Consider the following 20,327-nt stretch of genomic DNA (forward strand, 5'->3'; position numbering starts at 1 on the left):
TGGCATATGGCCATACAGGCCGGAAACTTACAGCAACCCGATAAATATACTGATAACAATAAGTTATGACATGTGCTTCCAATTATCTTCGTACCACCACTGTTTCTACTTCTTTGCCACAAGGCATTTGCATAGAAGGGGAGGAAATATATAAAAAGGGAGGGAAGTGGAGTCAGTACATATCATTACTAAAGTTACAAGGAAACGCTATACAGGCCTGTGCAGTTCAGTAGGTCCAAGTTTGAACGACAGTGAACTACGCCCCGCCCCCCTTCAGCTTGCCCAATGGTTTTGCCCACCTTCTCACTCATTGTCCAATCAGGCCCCTTCGTTTACTCCCCCCCCCCTTTGGGCGCCAAACTGTTATTCCTCCTCCTTCCACCCCTCCTCCCTCAAATGGTTTCTTCTCATTCGCTTGCGTTCGCTGCGCAAGACGATGATCAGGAGGGGAGAACCTGCTTTCATTCTCGTCCGGACATCTCGCGAGGTTTACATCAGCATTTGTCCAAGATGGCGGCTGTCGAAACACCTCACACTGAGAGCTGGCTTCGGACCCGGGACGTTGTCTTGCAAGAAGGGCCCGAAGACTTCAGCTCGCTGCTGCTTTCCCCTCCCGTGCTGGAAGGTCTGAAGGCTGCCGGGTTTCTGAGGCCTTCTCCCGTGCAGCTGAAAGCCATCCCTCTCGGGAGATGTGGTTTAGGTAAGGAGAGGACGCTTTGGCTCTTGGGCTGCATCTAGACTAGGTATGGGCAAACTTCGGCCCTCCAGGGGTTTTGGACTTCAACTCCCACAATTCCTAACAGCCAGTAGGCTGTTAGGAATTGTGGGAGTTGGAGTCCAAACCCCTGGAGGGCCGAAGTTTGCCCGTGCCTGATCCTAGACTGTAGATTCAATGTAGTTTGACACCACTTTAACTGCCATGGCTTTATGTGTTTTGGTGAGGCAGCAGCATTTCTTTGGCAGAGAGGGCTAAAGTCCTTGTAAAACTAAAATACTCATGATACCATAGCATTGAGCCATGGTAGTTAAGTGGTCTTAAACTGCCTTAACTCTACTATGTAGAAAAGATGCATCTGAGTTTGTTTTAGGGGAATGTGTGTGTTATCTGTGCTTTACTATTGTTTTTTCTGCTCCCCAAACTTGGGAAACTCAAGAAGTCTTTTCTCATTCAGGCTCTGGTAGCTGCATTTGTAACAAAATAACATTGAAATTTAAGAAAAGTAAGTTGAATTTGTAATTAAATTCTAAATAGAATAGGTTTTTCATGTAGTGTCAGTCAGAAATGATATCAAGACATTAACTTTTGGATTGCAGAGAAGGATATGCTGACTTTCGAGGGATGAAGCAGAATGGGGCTGGAGGTTATATTTAGTGTTCGGATGTTGCCAAAGTCATGGGGTACATCTATATTATAGAATTAATGTGGTTTGATAACCACTTTAATTGCTTAATGCTGTAGAATGAGGAGAGTTGTGTTTTGCTGAGGCACCAGCATTCATTGATAGAGAAGGCATTGAGCTCTGGCAGTTGAAGTGTCAAACTGCATCAGTTCTATAGTTTTAAATGCATGTATGGGATTCAAGTGTTGTGGTTTCTAAATGTTTTAAAACAATGGGTCCCCACCAAGTTTTTGAACTGTAGCTCCCATAATCTGTGATTCTCCATGATTTAGCCCAAAGACAACTGGTAACTTGAAGGCAAATATACACACCCCAGAGTCCTAGTTGCAGTACTAATGCTGTAATGATAACTTAACCCGTTGTTGTTGTTGTTGTTGTTGTTGTTGTTATTGTTGTTATATTTGTTTATACCCTGCATTATCTCTCCTGAAGGAGACTGAAAGCAGCTTAACATAAAAGCATTAGCATACAGTTAAAATTATACAAATATGCAACCATTAAAACTGAATTAAATATAAACGGTATTTAAATTTCACAGTTAAAATCCATTAAAACATATTCAAAGTTTAAAACCCTGATAAAGATCTTAAACACTTTCATCTTTAAAAGCCTGCCTAAATAAAAAGGTTTTAGCCTGCCTCTGGAAGGACAGCAGGGAGGGGGCCATTCTGGATTCCCTGGGCAGGGAGTTTCAGAGTTGAGGAGCGGCCATTGAGAAGGAAGGCCTGCTTTATCATTCCCACCAACTGCTTGAGAGGAGGTGGGACTGAGAGAATGTTCTCTCCTGAGGATCTTAGGGGCCAGGCAGGTTCATACAAGGGGATGCAGCCAGCCACATAGCCTGGACCTAAATTGTCTAGGGCTTTAAAGGTCATAACCAGCTCTTTGAATTGTAACCGGAAACAGACTGGCAGCCAGTCTGTAACAGGTGAGTTAATAAATTTGTTATGGTTTGAGAAGTTTAGATGTTTTGTTGTAGAAGTATAATATGGCTGCTTCTCTGAAAACAAATTTTGTGATCAATACCCAGTCCGCTAGATGTGCTGACACATTGTGTGAGATGAAAAAGCTTCCATAAGCCCTGGGATTTCAGTGTATGTGCTCTTTGCAAAGGACAGTCAGTAATGCTTTTAATCTTCTAAGGCAGTGGTTCTCAGCCTGTGGGTCCCCAGATGTTTGGCCTACAACTCCCAGAAATCCCAGCCAGTTTACCAGCTGTTAGGATTCCTGGGAGTTGAAGGCCAAAACATCTGGGGACCCACAGGTTGAGAACCACTGTTCTAAGATAAGTTGCTCATCATAGCAGGTTTTGTAATTGAGGAATTACTAATATTCTAGGAATTCTAGAATAGCACCGCATCTCACTTTGAAAACTTCATTCCTTATTCATGCAAGTCCTCTGACCTGGCTTCCTTGTGATTCACCCTTGTCCCTTTCTCTATCTTTCAGATCTCATTGTACAAGCAAAGTCTGGTACTGGTAAAACCTGCGTCTTCTCTACTGTTGCACTTGATTCTCTAATCCTGGAAAGTCCAGTTACACAGGTGAGCTTTATATCACCTTTATATCCTTCAGAAAAGGATAAAAATTCTGTGAACATTAAAAGCAGGCTTACAAATAACAGCATAACATAGTTGTTCAGACATTTTGATTTGTTTATTTGACCATATTAATCTTGTGTTATTTATTCATGGCATATTTATGGTAGAGAGAGAAACCACCTTATCTATTTATCCCCTGTACGGTTATCAGCCAGTCTGCCAACATCTTAAATCAGTAAATAGCTTTCTAAGATCTACAGAGATACTTGCAGGAATACCTCAGCAAGCGAGAGTCCAAAAGTGGCAGGTTAAAACCTGGAACTTCAATCAGTGGCTGATACCAGATGAGAAGCTCTCCTGGGCACGCAGAAGACTGAGCGACTTGGAAGGCGCTGAAAGTCTGCGCTCTGGTACCACGAGATGCAGAGCCAACCTTAAGAAATGGTGCTACAAAGTAGAGTCCATGACATACAAGTGTGGAGAAGAGCAAGCCACAGACCACTTACTACAATGCAGTCTGAGCCCAGCCCCATGCACAATGGAGGACTTTCTTACAGTAGCACCAGAGGCACTCAAAGTGGCCAGCTTCTGGTTAAAGAAAATTTACTATAATGCCAAATTTTTAACTTTGTGTTTTTTTAAATACATAACTGTATTCTCAATTTGCTTCTGACACGATAAATAAATCTATTTATCCAAGTTCCTGTATACAACTAGTTATCATCCCTTAATTTTCCAAATGTGAGCTTCTATGGACTGAAGTTCAAATGTTACAGAGCTAAAAGTGGAGAAACTTATTTTTAGTCTAGTTTAATATATGTCAAGCTGCACTTTCTCCATTTCTGTTTTATTCAGCATTGGACTTTATTTATTTCAGATTCTAGTCTTGGCTCCCACTCGAGAAATTGCTGTACAAATACATGCAGTTATTACAACTATTGGGATCAAAATGGAAGGCTTGGAATGTCATGTTTTTATTGGAGGCACACCTTTAAATCAAGACAAAACAAGGTTGAAAAAGTGTCATATTGCAGTTGGTACCCCTGGTAAGAAAAAATAGCATTTCATTAATGGTTATCAGGTCTACAAATCATGTTGGTAGTCTTCTGCAATTGTGTTACAGAAGAGAGTTGATACCTTAAGATACAGAAAACATGTTTTTAAATTCAGGTATTTCTAAAGATTGGTATTTCGAAAATTTATTTAATGTGAGTTTATATAATTGTGTATGTTATACAGGTTAAGTGTCCCTTAATTGGAATTCTAAAATCAAAGTATTCCAGAAATGTTCACATGGATGGCTGAATGATGGCACATTCACTGTCTGATGGTTCAGTGTACTCACATTCAGTTTTATGCACAAAATTATTTAAAATGTAGTGTATAAAATTACCTGCAGGTTATGTGTATAAGTGGTATTTAAGACATTAATGAAATTCACGTTTAGACTTCAGTTTCATTTCCAAGATATCTCATAACTATGCAAGTATTTCAAAATAGCAAATACAGTACGTTTGGTCTCAAGCATTTCGTATAAAAGATACTCAGTCTCTATAGATTTACGTAATATAGTTGTCTCCATAGAAACATGAGGTATTAAAGTGACTTTTCTGATTCGCAGGACGTATAAAGCAACTCATAGAGCTGGACTTCTTGAATACATCCAGCATCCGTCTCTTCATTCTTGATGAAGCTGATAAGCTTCTAGAAGAAGGCAGTTTCCAGGAGCAAATCAAGTACGAGTGATAAGTGAAAAATGTCTTATTAAGGAAGCTTTGCTGGTGTACTCTACTTGAGACTTGAGTTGCTTTGAGGAATGACATACTTTATGGCATAGATTTTGTGAGCAAGCATCTCTTATTTTGCAAAAGGATTTGGCTTCTGAAATGCATGGTCATATAGGTCTACTGGACTCTTACAATGTCTGAAGAGTACCATGCATTCTCTGAGTAAATGGTAAAGTTGTAGTGAAGTGTCACAGGATTCCCACCTATCTTCAGTTCATTTAAATTTGTGTAAAGCTTCTGGGAAAGATCAGGTGTTGGTTTGGAGTGTGATATTATCAATATTGGAATTACACCCAGCCATAACACTTTTACCCATTTATCTTTAGGAGAAGGCATACCTTTGAAGAAATGTCTGTGTTCGTTTATGGAGGGGGAACAAGCTGAAACCTAGGCTTCAAAAGACAGAGACTATGTAGATTGGTAAAACATGATCTAGATAGCTTTTAACGGTTGTGGTTGGAGAGATTTGTACTATCTAGATGTACAACTTGGGAATGTTTCTGGAGTTAGCAATCTCTATTAGCAACAGAGGCTAGAAGATTTTTACAATCTCCAACTTGGAGTAGCCACATCTGGCCATGGTAACGTTTACACAGATCACCTCTAAATTATACTATGTTTCCTTTTGAAAAATGCAGCTTCAAACTGTGAAGTGAAATATCAGTTGAAACATTTTTTTAAACACTGCATTCTTTTTCTCTCCTTTTTTTCTTAGTTGGATTTATTCTTCTCTGCCAGCCAATAAGCAAATGTTAGCCGTTTCAGCCACCTACCCAGAATCACTGGCTAATACTTTGACTAGATACATGAGAGATCCCACTTTTGTGAGATTAAATTCCACTGATCCAAGTCTCATTGGTATGTATGATGTAATCTTTATATTTATCTACTGGTTTTTTTTTAATGATACAAAAAGGCACACACTTGGAATTAAGTATTTTATTTTTAATATCAGAGCTGACTCCTTACTCCAGATCATGTTCATTTCAGCAATATATATTAGGGTACGGAGTCACTGTCATTGTTAAACAATTGCAGATCAGAAATCATTGGTAGAATACTGAAAATCACCTAGAGACTCAGTAGATTTCCATTTGTCCACCATTGTGCAACCACCAGTGTTTAATAAATGTACATTTAGTTCTACAGCTTAATGTATCAGTAAATGAGTGTTTAGAATAAATTGTACATTCTGCTGAACCATTGCTAAGAATGGCAAAATTTTAGTCACATGTAGTTGGTGAAAGCATTTGTTATAAAATGTTTATTCTTGCATCTAGGTAGCTTTTGGGTTTTTGTTTTGTGTGATATATAAGTTCATCCTATCTTGGCTAGGATTGAAGCAGTACTTCAAAGTTGTGAATTCTCACCCATTGCCTCACAAGACTTTTGAGGAGAAGGCTGAACATTTACTGGAGCTGTTCAGCAAGATTCCTTTCAACCAGGCCCTGGTTTTCTCGAATCTGCATAGCCGGTATTTTGCTTTTCCTTTAAATTATATAATAAGATGACAGAATAAAAGCAGTTATCTTGTGTTTCCTTCTTTTTCCATGAAGCAAATGTCAAATGTGATGGATAGAGATAATATCATCAGGGCAAAATGTTTTTAAGATTGGTTTTGTAAGGTACATGCAATATATAAGGTTGAATGTATTTTAAGATAAAACTCTTTCTGAAATGCTAACCCTGTTTTAAGTTAAATAGCCATTACTTTGGTGTTGATACTTTGATTTTGTCTTTCTTTCTCACTAAAGAGCCCAGCACCTGGCAGATTTACTGACATCCAAAGGTTTTCCTGCTGAATGTATTTCAGGCAAGTAGGTCTCATTTCTTATTTTATGGCAGCTAATGCAGGTTTATAAACATGAGTGTATACTATGAGACAGATTAATTTTAAATTCCCTGTACATACTCGGAATGTACAATAAGTTCATTAAACTGAGCAAGATGAATGTTTGTGTGGATATGTAAAACTGTAGTATTAGTATAAGATAATTATGAACAAAAGAGTATTTCTTTGTGTTCAAGGGATATTCAACATATTTTTGTAAGATACAGTTGTGCTGTTTCAAATTGTATTCTACTCTCATCATGCCCTGCAGCTAAATTAGACACTCATGTGAAATAGACCCAATTTTTGTGAATTCATATTTGAATTTTTTCAGTCTGGGAATTGAACAGTGAGTTGCCCTAATGCTTCTGCTAGTAAGCTGATTTGTCTTCCCACACCCACACTTTGTTTTGAAATTTGTGCCTTTAGGCAGTATGAATCAGAACCAGCGACTTGATGCCATGGCTAAACTCAAGCAGTTCCATTGCAGGATCTTGATTTCAACTGATTTGGTGAGTTTTTCCTATTTCAACTTCACGTATAGCTAGCAAACATATTTATTACAGAACTGAGTAGCAGTCACGTGAAATTAGAGCTAAAACTAGGACAGTCTTGCCTCTGAAAAATGGACTATGTATAGATTTTCTTTCCACAATTGAGGCAATATTACTTCTCCTCCTCCTCGTTTATTTATTTGTGATGGAAAGAGGTCCTTTAATCTCCCTGGCCTCTGTATGGTGGAGCTGTTACTTGCCCCTTCTCTCCCCCTGAAGCCAGGACTGGCAGTTTGGATGAAGGGTACCTTTCAATTTGTGCAGATACCATTCTGAGCAACATTTTAATTTCACTGAAATTGACTCTCTTGAATTATGACCAGTGACTTTATAGAATCATTTGGCATAAATAATTAAGGAATGCAATCTGTTGTACTACGGAAGTTGAATTAGAGCACGTGTGTATGTTTTGCATTTTTACCTTTGCTGAACTTTCTGTGGAGCTCACAGCTGACCAGAGTAAATGGGAGGACATCTGTATGGATGGGCTGTTATACATGCTGGCATGTCTTCTGCTCACAACTGGCTTTGATGTTTCCCTTCCTTTCCCCCAGACATCACGTGGCATTGATGCTGAGAAGGTGAATCTAGTAATCAACTTAGATGTTCCTTTGGACTGGGAAACATACATGCATAGAATTGGAAGAGCAGGACGCTTTGGTAAACACTATTTTGAATTTGCTGTGCAGCAGCAGATACTGAATTTACAACACCAGCCTTACTAATTTGTCTTTTCTTCCTTGTTCCAGGAACCTTAGGATTATCAGTGACATATTGCTGCCGTGGAGAAGAAGAAAACATGATGATGAAAATTGCACAAAAATGTAACCTTCACCTTCTTCCTTTACCAGGTATATCTTTTTATACGTGTGAAAAATTGGTGCTTGAATTTTGAATATGCCCTTGTGATTGGCACTCCAGAGTTATTAAAACAGGCTGCAATCCTAGTCATCCCTACCTTGGAGCAAGTTGCATGGGAGTCGTTGAGACCTGCTTCTGTGTAGGCTTTTGTTTATGAAATTAAATTCTTTGGCATTAACTTTAATAATGGTATTATTGTTAAGACTAAGGTGATTAATTGTCCCAGCAAATAATACTTTAATTTGAAACTGCTTCTAGTGGAAGACATGAACCTTTTACATTATAAATGTTAGGAAGTACTTTCCTTCAGCAGTGATTTTAGACAAGATGAAAATAAATCCAGGAGAATATTATGTATTTGCCAGAATTCAGCAAAAGATTAAGTCGGATTGGTTCTGAAATCTTTTCCTTTAAATCTATTTTGCTCAGTTATTTCCAACCTTTCTTCCTCCAGTAGTTTTGGGCTTCAACTCCCAGAAATTCTAGCTGGTTTACCAGCTGTTAGGAATTGTGGGAGTTTAATTTCAAAACATCTGGAAGACCAAAGAGGAATGCATGTGCCAAGGTTGTTTTGTTATACATACCCCCCTTTGAACAGGGTGTAGGAGTTAATCTATATGATTATTGGTTAACTTCCCACTGGGACTATTTTGCTGTACAGTGTAATGTCTTCTGACTTACTGCTGGTGTCTGTCTTCATATTTCCATCTGTTTTTTTTAATTTGACAACTATTCTTAACACTTGATTATGTCTTGACACATACAGTACATATTAAATTTAAGAAGAATGTTTCTATGTTCCGGCTTCTGGATTTAAAAATTCTTAGTTGTATGTAAAAATATTTATAGGCTATGGAAGAACTAAAATATACATCAGGTCTGATTTTTTTGCTACAAAATGGAAGGCATGTTTGGGCTAAGAATAGGCAGACATGATAAAAGAGTTTAAAAATGAAAACAATGTTAATAATGATTGATTGGTGTCCTCTGATATGATGGCCATATTTAAATATTAGAAATGATGTCATAAGGAAGAGGGAGCAGACTTGTTTTCTGCTGCTCTGGAGACTAGGACTGAGAACAATGGGTTCAAATTAAAGGAAAGAAGATTCCACCTGCACATTAGGAAGAACTAACTGACCATGAGAGCTGTTCAGCAGTGGAACTCTCAAGTCCCAGAGTGTAGTGGAATCATTTTTTGAAGCTTTTAAACAGAGGCTGGATGGACATCTGTTGGGGTGCTTTGATTGTGCTTTTCCTGCATGCAAGGGAGTTGGACTAGATGGCCCATGAGGTATCTTCCAACTCTATGATTCTGTTACATATGGTGTATAGTTCCTAACTGCTAGCATTTTTCTCTTTTGAAGAACCTGTTTCCCCTGAACTGATGGAACACTTTGAAAGTTGGGGTGTAGAAGTCACTGCTGTCCCTTATCCCAATGCTTCACTGTGTGCATCTGTGTTACCAACAGAAAGCCTGGAAGGGACAATGCAACATAAAACAGAAAGGTCTAGAGCACAGGCTTCTCACGTTGCTTGTAAAAATGTTCCTGCTGCAGAACCAAAGCAGATTTTCAAGAAAAAGCAGCTACTTAAAAGCAGAGTGGAGCACAATGAAGCAGCACTAACTGAGAATCAGCGGGCTTCTCATAGGGTCTCGCAGCAGAAACTTCAGGTGGAACCTGATCTCCATATGGGTGGACACTGTAAGGAGGAGGCAGACAAGAAAATCTTACAAGACATGCTCCCTAAGATCCCTTGCTTGTCCTCTTATAAGAAATGTCTGTTTACCAATGCATGGAGCATGGCTGGGTTTGTTGATGACTATGAGTACTTCATTAAGGAAGGGTTAGAAAGAGAGGTGGAGATCATAAGAAGTTTCACAGGACCTGGAGAGCAGCATAAACACCCAGAAAGTGATAGCTTTGATTCTACAGGAATAGAATCTGGCATAAATACTGCAACAACGACCGGGGTGTGGACTGAAGAATCTGGTAGTGATAGTAGCTCTTATAGTTCTGGATCATCTGCATATTGCCCAGAGGACCACTCCTATGTCAAACACCCTTCATCTGCACTGCATAGTGACAACATGCTCTCAACACATCAGACTGTGCAGAGGCAGATTCAGGAAGCCAGTCTCCCTGAGTGCATCCAAGAGGCATCTCTTACCCAGAAGAAGATGAAAGAAAGCAAACAGAAGAGGCAAGACTGCTGTGCTCCCATCACAAAGCCTTTCAAGAAAAACAAATGTTCAGAGAACCTGAGTGCTGAGGAATACTGGAGATCGTATTATCGGGCATGGCGGGACTATTATAAAGAAGCTTCTCGTTCATATTATCAGATGTACCAAAGACCACCCAACATGGTGACTGCCTATCATGCCAATGCAATCTATTTTGAAGAGTTGTTGGGGTGTTATCAATAGTGGGAAGAAGGTGCTGAGATTGTTCCTTCCGTCTAAACATGTCAATATATTTGGTTGGTTTTGTTTGATTCACTCTCTCTTTTATGCTACCTTTTTGTTGTATTTATATTCTGTTCCGTTTATTCATCAGAAAGTGAAGTGGTTTAGCAGCGTTTCTAGGAAATAGTGCAAAAACAATGTTGTGTTTTCTTTTTTGTTGAAAGAGTTTTCCAAGGCATTATGGTCAATCTAATATGCCAGAATTTTTTCTTCCTTATGCCTAGTAAAAATGTTTTTTATAGCATTTTAAGCTAATTTCTAGACTTCATATGTAGGGCAGGCTGCCTGCTAAGATATATCCATTTCCTATCTTAGTGGTTTCAGATGAGATTAATGTGTACTTCTAGAAGGTCCTGGACCTGATTAATCTCAAGATGCCTATATTTCTGTTCAGAAAAAAAACATCTGGTAGCTGACTGCTATTTTCAAATATGTAAAAATACTTGTTAAAGGTAGCAGGAGTGAGAATACAAGTCTCATCATTCCCAACCAGCATGACTAAGCTAGGTTATGTTTCTATTGAGTTTCAGACTAAACTTTCTATATGTGAACATTAAACTGTTGCATGACCAAAAATCTTTAAAATGAAAACAAGAGTATGTTGCCTGTTTTAGATGAAGCATATTATTTTATCCTTTACTATTCAATAGATGGTGCTGTTTACATCCTGCCAGTGTATAATTCAGGAAAAAAGTCCATATCTGAAAGCTGGTACCTACTATTTCAGCTTTCACGTTTTGTAAAGAAAGGGGTTTTTTTGTCCTAACCTTTCCTCCCATATTCAGTTTAACGCTTGAAGGAACTCCAAAGAGTAGCAGCTGGTCTGAGGTCATCTGGTGAAATTTGTGCCTGAACAGGGATTTAACCATCACACTACAAGTGGGGCATCTCTTATCTGGAATTCTAAAATACTCCCAAATTGTCCACATGGGTAGCATAGAGCCACCTTTGCTTTTTGATGGTTCGTTGTACACAAACTTTGTTTTGTGCACAAAATTCTTAAAAATATTGTTTAAAATTACTTTCAGGTTATGTATGTAAGATGTAAATGAAACCTCAATGAATTTCATGTTTATATTTGGATTCCATCTCCAAAATATCTCATTATGTATGTATATGCAAATACTCTAAAATCCAAAAAAAAAAAAAATGAAATCCAAAACATCTGGTATCAAATGCCTTGAATAATGAGTACCCAGTCTATAGTTTTATATGTAGTAACAATTGAAATAATGCTATGATAGGGTTACATATAAAGAAGCAGGGCAACACCTGATAAGTACTTGAAAATGTGAAGAACATTCTTTTCATTTGGCACTAAGCTGCCAATGTATTGCTTGCTGTTTATTATTCCAAATGTCACAGCTCGTCCTGAGCTACAGCTGCAGTTGTTCCTCCTATTTGGAAGTGGCATAAATAAAAGCCATATCTCAATTAATGCATGTTGCTGATTTAAATAAAATTTAATTAAAACTGTATAACTAACACTTCCAGAGCTAGATTGAGTTGGCCACGTGATAGGAAAGATTTTAATTATATATATTCAAAAAAGCTTATGAAGCTATTCTAATTAGATCACCCTCCAGTAGGTGCCAATATCAGGCTTTCCATTCATAAGGGAAAACTTTAATTAGAAATAAAATTACCTATTAACTCTGAAACTAATTGCCCTCCTTTGTTTCATCTGCTCTATATCTATCTCCAATCATGACATGATGGGAAGCTGTGTAGGTAAATGCCTGAGTAATGGTGCACAGAGAGATTTGTGTCTGTCTTGTTAATTCAGACCCTGCACAGGTTGATAAGGACGTCACAAGGTTTAACTTCTCTTCCCTGCTTGTAAGTAGGCTTGCAGGTAATCTTGTGATTCCTTGCATTTAAACTAATTCATTGCAATGGGAGAGGATAGTCACAGCTCCAGTGTGTGCAAACAAATTTTCTGGATGCTACGATTTATTCATTTTGCTTGTCACATTATATCAACAAAGCTGTGTATGTCTGGAACAAGGATATTTGTTTAGATTTTAGTATGCCTACAGAACAAGATGGAATCATAATTATTGAACCTACTTTCTTCTTAGTAACATTTCCCTAACATCTTGCTAGAGCACTTTTGTTATATCCAAACTTAAGGGGCAAATAGGTTTTGAGTGAGGAGATAATGGGATATTTTAAACATTTGTTTTTTAAGGCATCTAGTTTGTTTTATTTGTAACTAACCAACTCCATGATTAAAGAGATTCCACCTGAACATTAGGAAGAACTTCCTCACTGTGAGAGCTGTTTGGCAGTGGAACTCTCTGCCCCGGAGTGTGGTGGAGGCTCCTTCTTTGGAGGCTTTTAAGCAGAGGCTGGATGGCCATCTGTCGGGGTGCTTTGAATGAGATTTTCCTGCTTCTTGGCAGGGGGTTGGACTGGATGGCCCATGAGGTCTCTTCCAACTCTATGATTCCCCCCCCCCCCATGCCAGAATGTGCCAGGGACTGGTACCATATTTATATCCAATGGCTAATTTTTTTTCTTTCCTAAAAACTCACCAAGGACTGACAGCCAGTGGCTTTGTTCGCCAACATAAGTCCCTGGACTTTTAGTAACACTGTTCTACACTACTAGAAAATATCCTGCTCTGATCGACCATGAGAAAGATGTTGACGGGTGGTGCCACAAGAGAGCCTCACTGAAATGATCTCAAGGACTTAAGTAGGAAAGTAGGAAGCAGTTGTATACCAAGTTAAAGCACTAGTTCAAGTAGCCCATTACTATCATGTCTAATCAACAGTGGTTCCCTAGAGCTGCAGGCAAGGTTTACTTCCTAGACCTATCAGATATTCCTACTGGTCCAAACGCTATTCAAGCCTAACCTGTAATGACATTTGAAATTACGGGACATCAGATATGTTCCTGATGGTAAGGAACATTCTGTAAGGAAAAAGGTATCTTGTGTAAATAGGTCCTAAGTAGATTAGGGCATCCTATATTAACAGCAAAATTAAATCTTTCCCCACCAGCAATGAAAATAACAAACCAAGTATTGCATACTACTGGTAAGTTGCCCACTCAAGTAGTTGCAGCCTTAAATCGCAGTCACAGTAAAGTTCTTAGATTTGTTTTTTGAGTGTCTCGGAAATCTACAAAACTTAGATTGCTCATTTGTCTACATGTTAATGCCACCCAACACACACACAGCTGATCCACTTGGGAGTACTCAAAAGACTGCTATGAAATTCTGCATTTTACACCGTATTTCTAGTTTATTGCTCAAGTCATGAAGAAGGAACGAGAGAGTTGTATGATTTGTCACTTAATATTTGAGTATCCTCTCAAAATGAATTTGGTGAAGGCAGAGCATGAGAAGTTATTTTTAAAATCCATTAAGACTTTACATTGCAAAGCCCACCGAAGCAATTGCCGTATTTCATTGCATAATTGTCGCCATTGCAAAGAAGTCACACCCTCCTTTTGAGGAAGGAAAAATAAGACTTGTCTTTCCCTGCATAATTGTCGCACCCTTAGTTCACCCAGCTGGGCAAGTGAACTTAGAGTGTGACTGCCCTTTTGCTATTGTGGGGCTTGACTTGGCTGGGAGTCAAGTCCCACAGTGCATAGAAAAAAGGGTGTGGGGGAGAGTGAATTGGTAAAAGAATGGCACACATTTGTGAAATATCTCTACAAAAAGTAACCACAAATTAATGCACAAAAATAATATTCCCTTTTATCATGTTCCTTTTGAACAGTGTGTCTTTTTAAAAAATAGCTCATTTCCGATAACTACATCACTTAGGTGTAGCTTCTTCCATACTCTACACAAGGCAGACCTAGAAGAGCACCTTAAAAAGTTGATTTCCGAGTACTTGAAACTTGTGCTAAATTCTAAATCACTTACTTGGATATAACTTGCTTCAGAGTTTCCAGTCACTGGTTTGCCTGCTGCAGACTTATTCTGGAATACTTTGTACTCTTGTTCTAATCCAGCAAAATGATACTTTCCTAAAGAGAAGCTGTATTCCTAGTTCATCAACAAAGGAGCACTGAAATCAACAGCTTAAGAATGACCATCTGATATAAAAGCACTTTTTAAACCTTAATAGTTTGTATAGTCTGCAATGGAAGAGGATGCCATCTAGTGGGACATGCAGCTTCTAACAGGTAGAAGGAACATGTACATATCCTAGCCTTTGATAGTTCAGCAAAGCTTGGAAAAGTTACTTTTTTGGATGGCAACCCTCCCCCCACAATCAGCATGACCTTGGGCCATAGTGGGTAGTGGATTCTGCAAACTGCAGAAATCTAGCCTTTTCAAGTTCTTTTCAGCACCAATGCAAAAGTTACTTGCTTCTCAGTTCTGTATTTGTCTTCCCTTTATTTCCAAAGGCATCTTTGGAATGTATCTTTACCACTTCTATTTTGCTTGTTCCTTACCGTAGAATCATAGAATCCAACCATAGAATCATGGTTGGATGAGACCACAATGGTGGCTTTCATATTTGCCAGTCTGTTTCTAATAGATCAAACTGCTGCATAAAAGCTCCTACTCTTGACCTTGGTGTCACTGAATTCTAATTTCTGAGTGAAATTTCTGAGTCCAGAATTGTATACATTATATGAATATTGAGCCAATTGTGGCTTAGTTTACAAGATTACCTGTACAAAATCATGGGCCTGAAATATGTAGCAGTAGTAGTAAAAATAAGAACACACGTTAACTCTCTGACATATAAAATGTAAAGTTTTTGAAAAATTTATTTTATATTGAATTGTGAACTTGAAGGTTTTCAGCAATTGATATACCTTTAGTTGTAAATAACCAAAAAAAAGACACATTATACTGCCACAAAGATGAAGAAAATTCAGGTCCTCTCTTCAATGCAAAGATGGTTTCCTGTTGTTTCTGAAAAATAGGGTAATTTGGAGATCGTAAACTTTTTTGGGTTCAGAGAATGCTTCCTTATTGCCTGTCTCTCAAGAAGTGGGAAAATCCTGAAGCGGATTTCTGGACTGGATGGAAGAAATAACACTGCAGCTTTCAATGGAATGGAATGCACCTACACAACTTGGAACAACTTGTTGCTGTGTCTGAAAATGTAGCAAAAGTGCTACTTAATGGTGTGTCCTGGCATTCCTTCAAATGTATTCTCCAAGATGAGCCATTTTCGGGAAGAAGAAGTTTGACGCAAAATGTCCTGACTTTTCTTTATAGAAGCTGAAACTATGACAGTGGTGCAACTATTGATAGTTATATTAGTTAACATTCTGATGGAATAGAAGCAAGGGGTGTAGGAGAGAGAAGGAGAGAGGGAGAAAGAAGGACTCCATCCCATTAAGATGTCAGCACTAAAGTTATAGTAGACACTGCTTATCTCTTGTTTTCCCTGTTTTTATGGGGTAGCTCATACTTATAAGTCCTTTATATCAAAGTTCTAGTTCAAATAATTACTGTAGCTGTAGTGCACAAGGATAATTCTTCAAAGTTGTCATCTTGGAGAATGCAGGAGGGTCCTAAGGGAAGTGCCCTTGCCTACTTTCAGCAACAATTCTTTCGATCTCCCCAACTGTGTAGTAGCTGTGGCAATGTATTACCAGTTGCTTTCTGAACTTAGGGAAAGAGATCACATTGGGAGGGAAATTTCCTGAGCTCCTCTGGAACTCTGATTTATCATCTCTCCAGCAAATAGAAAGAATCTGGATTAATTTCATTACATAGTTTTTCCAAATCTAGTGAGACAAAATGCAAAAAACAAATGCACTAATTTTAGGGATTTTCTTCACATCTCCTATGCTTGAGTAGGAAAGGGGAGTCTATGTTCTGTCAGCTGCTAACACCTACTAATTGCTACCCAAAATTAGTGACTCAAGGCACTCCCAGACAGCACTAAATTGCAGATTTTCCATGAGGGGCAAAAAAACCCGACACCTGAGAACAGGTCTGCACACAGACCTATTGGTCCTGGAATTGTTGCCTGCGACGTCCAGACTTGCTGATTCATTACGGGATTTTGAAACCAGCAAGGTGGCCACCGTGGAACGTCCACTGGAAAAGTTGGTGTTTTTCTTTTTTTAAAACTAAATGCACAGATGCGAATATGCACATCGCTTGAATTGTGTTTTTTTTTTCTTGGATTATACATATCTATTCCTCATTGTTTTTATTCTGAAAAGATGGTGAAAATTGATTAGAGGACAAAAACTTTGTCCTGGCAAGAGAAACTTCATCCTCCACACATTTAATGAAGTTTGTGGCACACAAACAAAGTTTGTGGAATAGGAACACTACTTTCAAAGTTAGGACTACACTATTAAACAGGAATTGACACTTTCAAGCCAAGAACAGAATTTTGTCATTATTATTATCAGAAGCTGCATGGCCATATGTCCAGACTTGATTACATTGCAAAACCTTTGTATGTTACAAATTTCATGAAACGTGGAGGACAAAGTTTTTCTTGCCAGGATAAAGTTTTTGCCCTCTAGTCATGTTTTTAGGATACAATCAATCAGGAACTGATATGTATAACCCAGGAACAAACCAACTTAAAGAAATCCCATATTTTCTGAGTGTAGGGATATTCTTCTTCATTCACACAGTCGTTTCCGACTCTTTGTGACCTCATGGACCAGTCCACGCCAAAGCTCCCTGTCGATCGTCACCGCCCCCAGTTCCTTCAAGGTCAAGCCAGTCCCTTCAAGGATACTGTCCATCCATCTTGCCCTTGGTCGGCCTCTTCCTTTTTCCTTCCATTTTCCCCAGCATCGTGATCTTTTCCAAGCTTTCCTGTCTTCTCATGATGTGGCCAAAATACTTCATCTTTGCCTCTAGTATCTTTCCCTCCAGTGAGCAGCTGGGCATTATTTCCTGGAGGATGGACTGGTTGGATCTTCTTGCGGTCCAAGGCACTCTCTCAGGATTTTCCTCCAGCACCAAAGTTCGAAGGCATCTATCTTCCTTCGCTCAGCCTTCCTTATGGTTCAGCTCTCGCATCCATAGGTTACTATGGGGAATACCATTGCTTTCACTATGCGGACCTTCGTTGCCAGTGTGATGTCTCTGCTTTTCACTATTTTATCGAGGTTGGCCATTGTTTTTCTCCCAAGAAGTAAACGTCTTCTGATTTCCTGGCTGCAGTCTGCATCTGCAGTGATCTTTGCATCTAGAAATATAAAGTCTGTCACTGCCTTCATGTTTTCTCCCTCTATTTGCCAGTTATCAGTAGGTGTCGTTGCCATGATCTTGGTTTTCTTGATGTTTAACTGTAGCCCGGCTTTTGCACTTTCTTCTTTCACCTTGGTGATAAGGCTCCTCAGCTCCTCTTCACTTTCAGCCACTAGAGTTACCACTCTAGTGGCTGAAAGTGAAGAGGAGCTGAGGAGCATACCTAAGGTTGTTAATGTTTCTTCCAGCAATTTTAACTCTGGCCTTGGATTCGTCAAGCCCTGCACATCGCATGATGTGTTCTGCGTAGCAGTTGAATAGGGAGGGTGAAAGTATGCAGCCCTGCCACACTCCTTTCCCAATCTTGAACCAGTCTGTTGTTCCATGGTCTGTTCTTACTGTGGCTACTTGGTCTTTATACAGATTTCTCAGGAGACAGGCAAGGTGACTTGGTATCCCCCATACCACCAAGAACATGCCACAGTTTATTATGGTCCACACAGTCGAAGGCTTTAGAGTAGTCAATAAAGCAGAAATAGATGTTTTTCTGAAACACCCTGGCTTCCTCCATTATCCAGCAGATATTGGCAATTTGGTCTCTTGTTCCTCTGCCTTTTCTAAAACCAGCTTTGACATCCGGCAACTCTCGCTCCATGTATTGCTGGAGTCTGCCTTGTAGGATCTTACCACAACTGAAAATCTCATGTTTTTAGTGCTTTGTAGTGATTCCTCCCGTATTTTCAGGGGATGTCATTTAGCCATCCGCCATTTTGAACTGAGAGCTCCTGAGAGAAATGTACTGTGTTGATGGGCCCTCGGTGGGAAGTCACTGTGGAATTTATTTAATCCATTTTCCTACCTTGGACTTTACAGAGAGAGTTCTCTCAATTGGAGAAGGAAAACCTCTACACATGCATGTGTACACACAGAGCAAAGGCATGTAAAAATAAATCGGGAAAGAGAGGATCTTTTAAGGGAAGTTTTTATTTTAACCAAGCAGTTTTGCATTAGCAAAACATCTTCTGCACCTGAAGGCATCTTGCTTCAGATGTCACTTAAGAAAGTTGACCTAACCTATTTTTGTTTTACACATGACACCAATGTGGTTCTGGATCTTTGGATGCTCAAGGGAATCTGGACTTCCTTGTCCAGCCTATGCCCAATCTTTGTGTGCTGTCTTGAAAGCTGCTTTCAAGAACCTCGTGGGGGGTTGGTTTAGGTTGGGGAGGGGCAAAGTGTAACCCAAAAGCCACATGTGCCCCTTTGGACGCTGTGTACAATCCTTTGGATCTCTACGGCTTCAGTGCCAATTTTTTTTTTAAAAGGGGGGTGAATTTTTGGCAGTTTTTTTTCCTAAATGGGACAAAACTACCCAACCCTATAAAGCTTTTCATCCTTCCCCCAAAAAATGTGCAGAAAAAAAATGTCCAAAATGATGGCTGGGGGTACTATTGCATCACCTTGAATGTGCTGAAACTTGCTGGTGCAGCTCTCCAGGCAGCCTGTACATCCCTGGTTTAGGAGGAATTTGGTCGGGATTCTTCACAGCTGTGGCAGCACCTAAATAGAAAGCAGTAGATGCTGCTTTGGCCCAGCCAGACTCATCCATTCTGTGGTGGCCTGGCATTTGTTGCTTGCAGTCTCTTCAAAATTCTTTTGCAATTCAGATTCAGTCCATGGGCAAGTCATCTTCTCCCCTTCCCTCCCTTCTCTTTCCTGGAGTATGACAACCTACTCTAAACACAAAGAGCACAAAAAAGAAATAGGGAACAAGCTGTGTTCTTTGCTCATTCGTTTAAGTTGCTTTTTGTTTCTAAAGGCTATCTCAGCAGGTTCCCCTCTCTTCTGCATCATTTGAATGCACAAGTGCAGATGAAAAGTTAAGTGTTCGTTCTTCCATTTCTGAAAGCCTATTGACCCAAAGTCTAAAAAAAAAAAAAAGTTTAAAAGCACACCCCCACAAAGTCCTTTTCTTTTCCTCATTTAAGTTCTTATTCTTGAACAGATCAAATTTCAAAGTAGATTGTATTTTATGTTCCCCAATCATGAGCTGTAAGCTAATTTTCAATTGTAAAATTCAAGTGCCTTATTTTGTTAGAAGCAAAATGAACTGCTTGAGTGTTCGCCTTTTACTGCATTCTCAGCCATTGTAATTTCAACATAAGTGGAAAGATGTTAATGTGGGATTCTAATGTGTCAGGAGTGCAGATCCTTTTAATTGCTTTTCTACCCTTTATATTGGATTGGCTTAAACTCCTCCTATTAGACTTCCAGCACCCTTCTAACTGACCACTACAGCTTTGGTGGCATCTTGCAGGGCTTATGATACTGTTGTCCAGGTTTGGAGTAGGATATTTAATCTAACAAATGACACTCTTTAAAGAAATGTACAGCCAGTTCAGTGCTTTGTGGCACATATTCCATTTAATCCAGATTGGATACATCAGGTACAGCAGTGGCACAGGACGCAGTACTGTAAATGATATACAAGTTTCAACATATGCACTACAGTTCCAAAAGAAGACAACAGGAAACTTAGGATTCTTTAGAAAGTTGTTCTCAAATGAATCTACCTGCAGTTTTGTACAGTACATTTTGTCTCAGTCAGTTGTGATATTTTTTAAGCAAAGCCCATTTAGAGTATGAAAATAGAAAATAATACAACTCCGAAAATCCTGGTAACAACATAAACCCTCTAATGCAAACACCGGTGCATTGGAATGTCTCACTGATTTATCA

The 20,327-nt window shown here is 39.2% G+C and overlaps 1 protein-coding gene across 1 annotated transcript; it reads left to right on the forward strand.

Moving 5' to 3' along the window:
* Positions 1–411: 411 nt before the first annotated feature.
* ddx20 (DEAD-box helicase 20) lies at positions 412–14,979 on the forward strand. The gene is made up of 11 exons (XM_062978657.1): positions 412–700; positions 2,850–2,944; positions 3,819–3,987; positions 4,563–4,677; positions 5,444–5,586; positions 6,064–6,202; positions 6,483–6,545; positions 6,993–7,071; positions 7,668–7,773; positions 7,863–7,964; positions 9,342–14,979. Exons 1-11 carry the CDS (start codon positions 511–513, stop codon positions 10,400–10,402), a joined length of 2,262 nt encoding a protein of 753 aa, XP_062834727.1. The 5' UTR covers positions 412–510; the 3' UTR covers positions 10,403–14,979.
* Positions 14,980–20,327: the final 5,348 nt, after the last annotated feature.

Source organism: Anolis carolinensis, chromosome 4 (genome assembly GCF_035594765.1).
Source record: "Anolis carolinensis isolate JA03-04 chromosome 4, rAnoCar3.1.pri, whole genome shotgun sequence".
Taxonomy (NCBI): domain Eukaryota; kingdom Metazoa; phylum Chordata; class Lepidosauria; order Squamata; family Dactyloidae; genus Anolis; species Anolis carolinensis.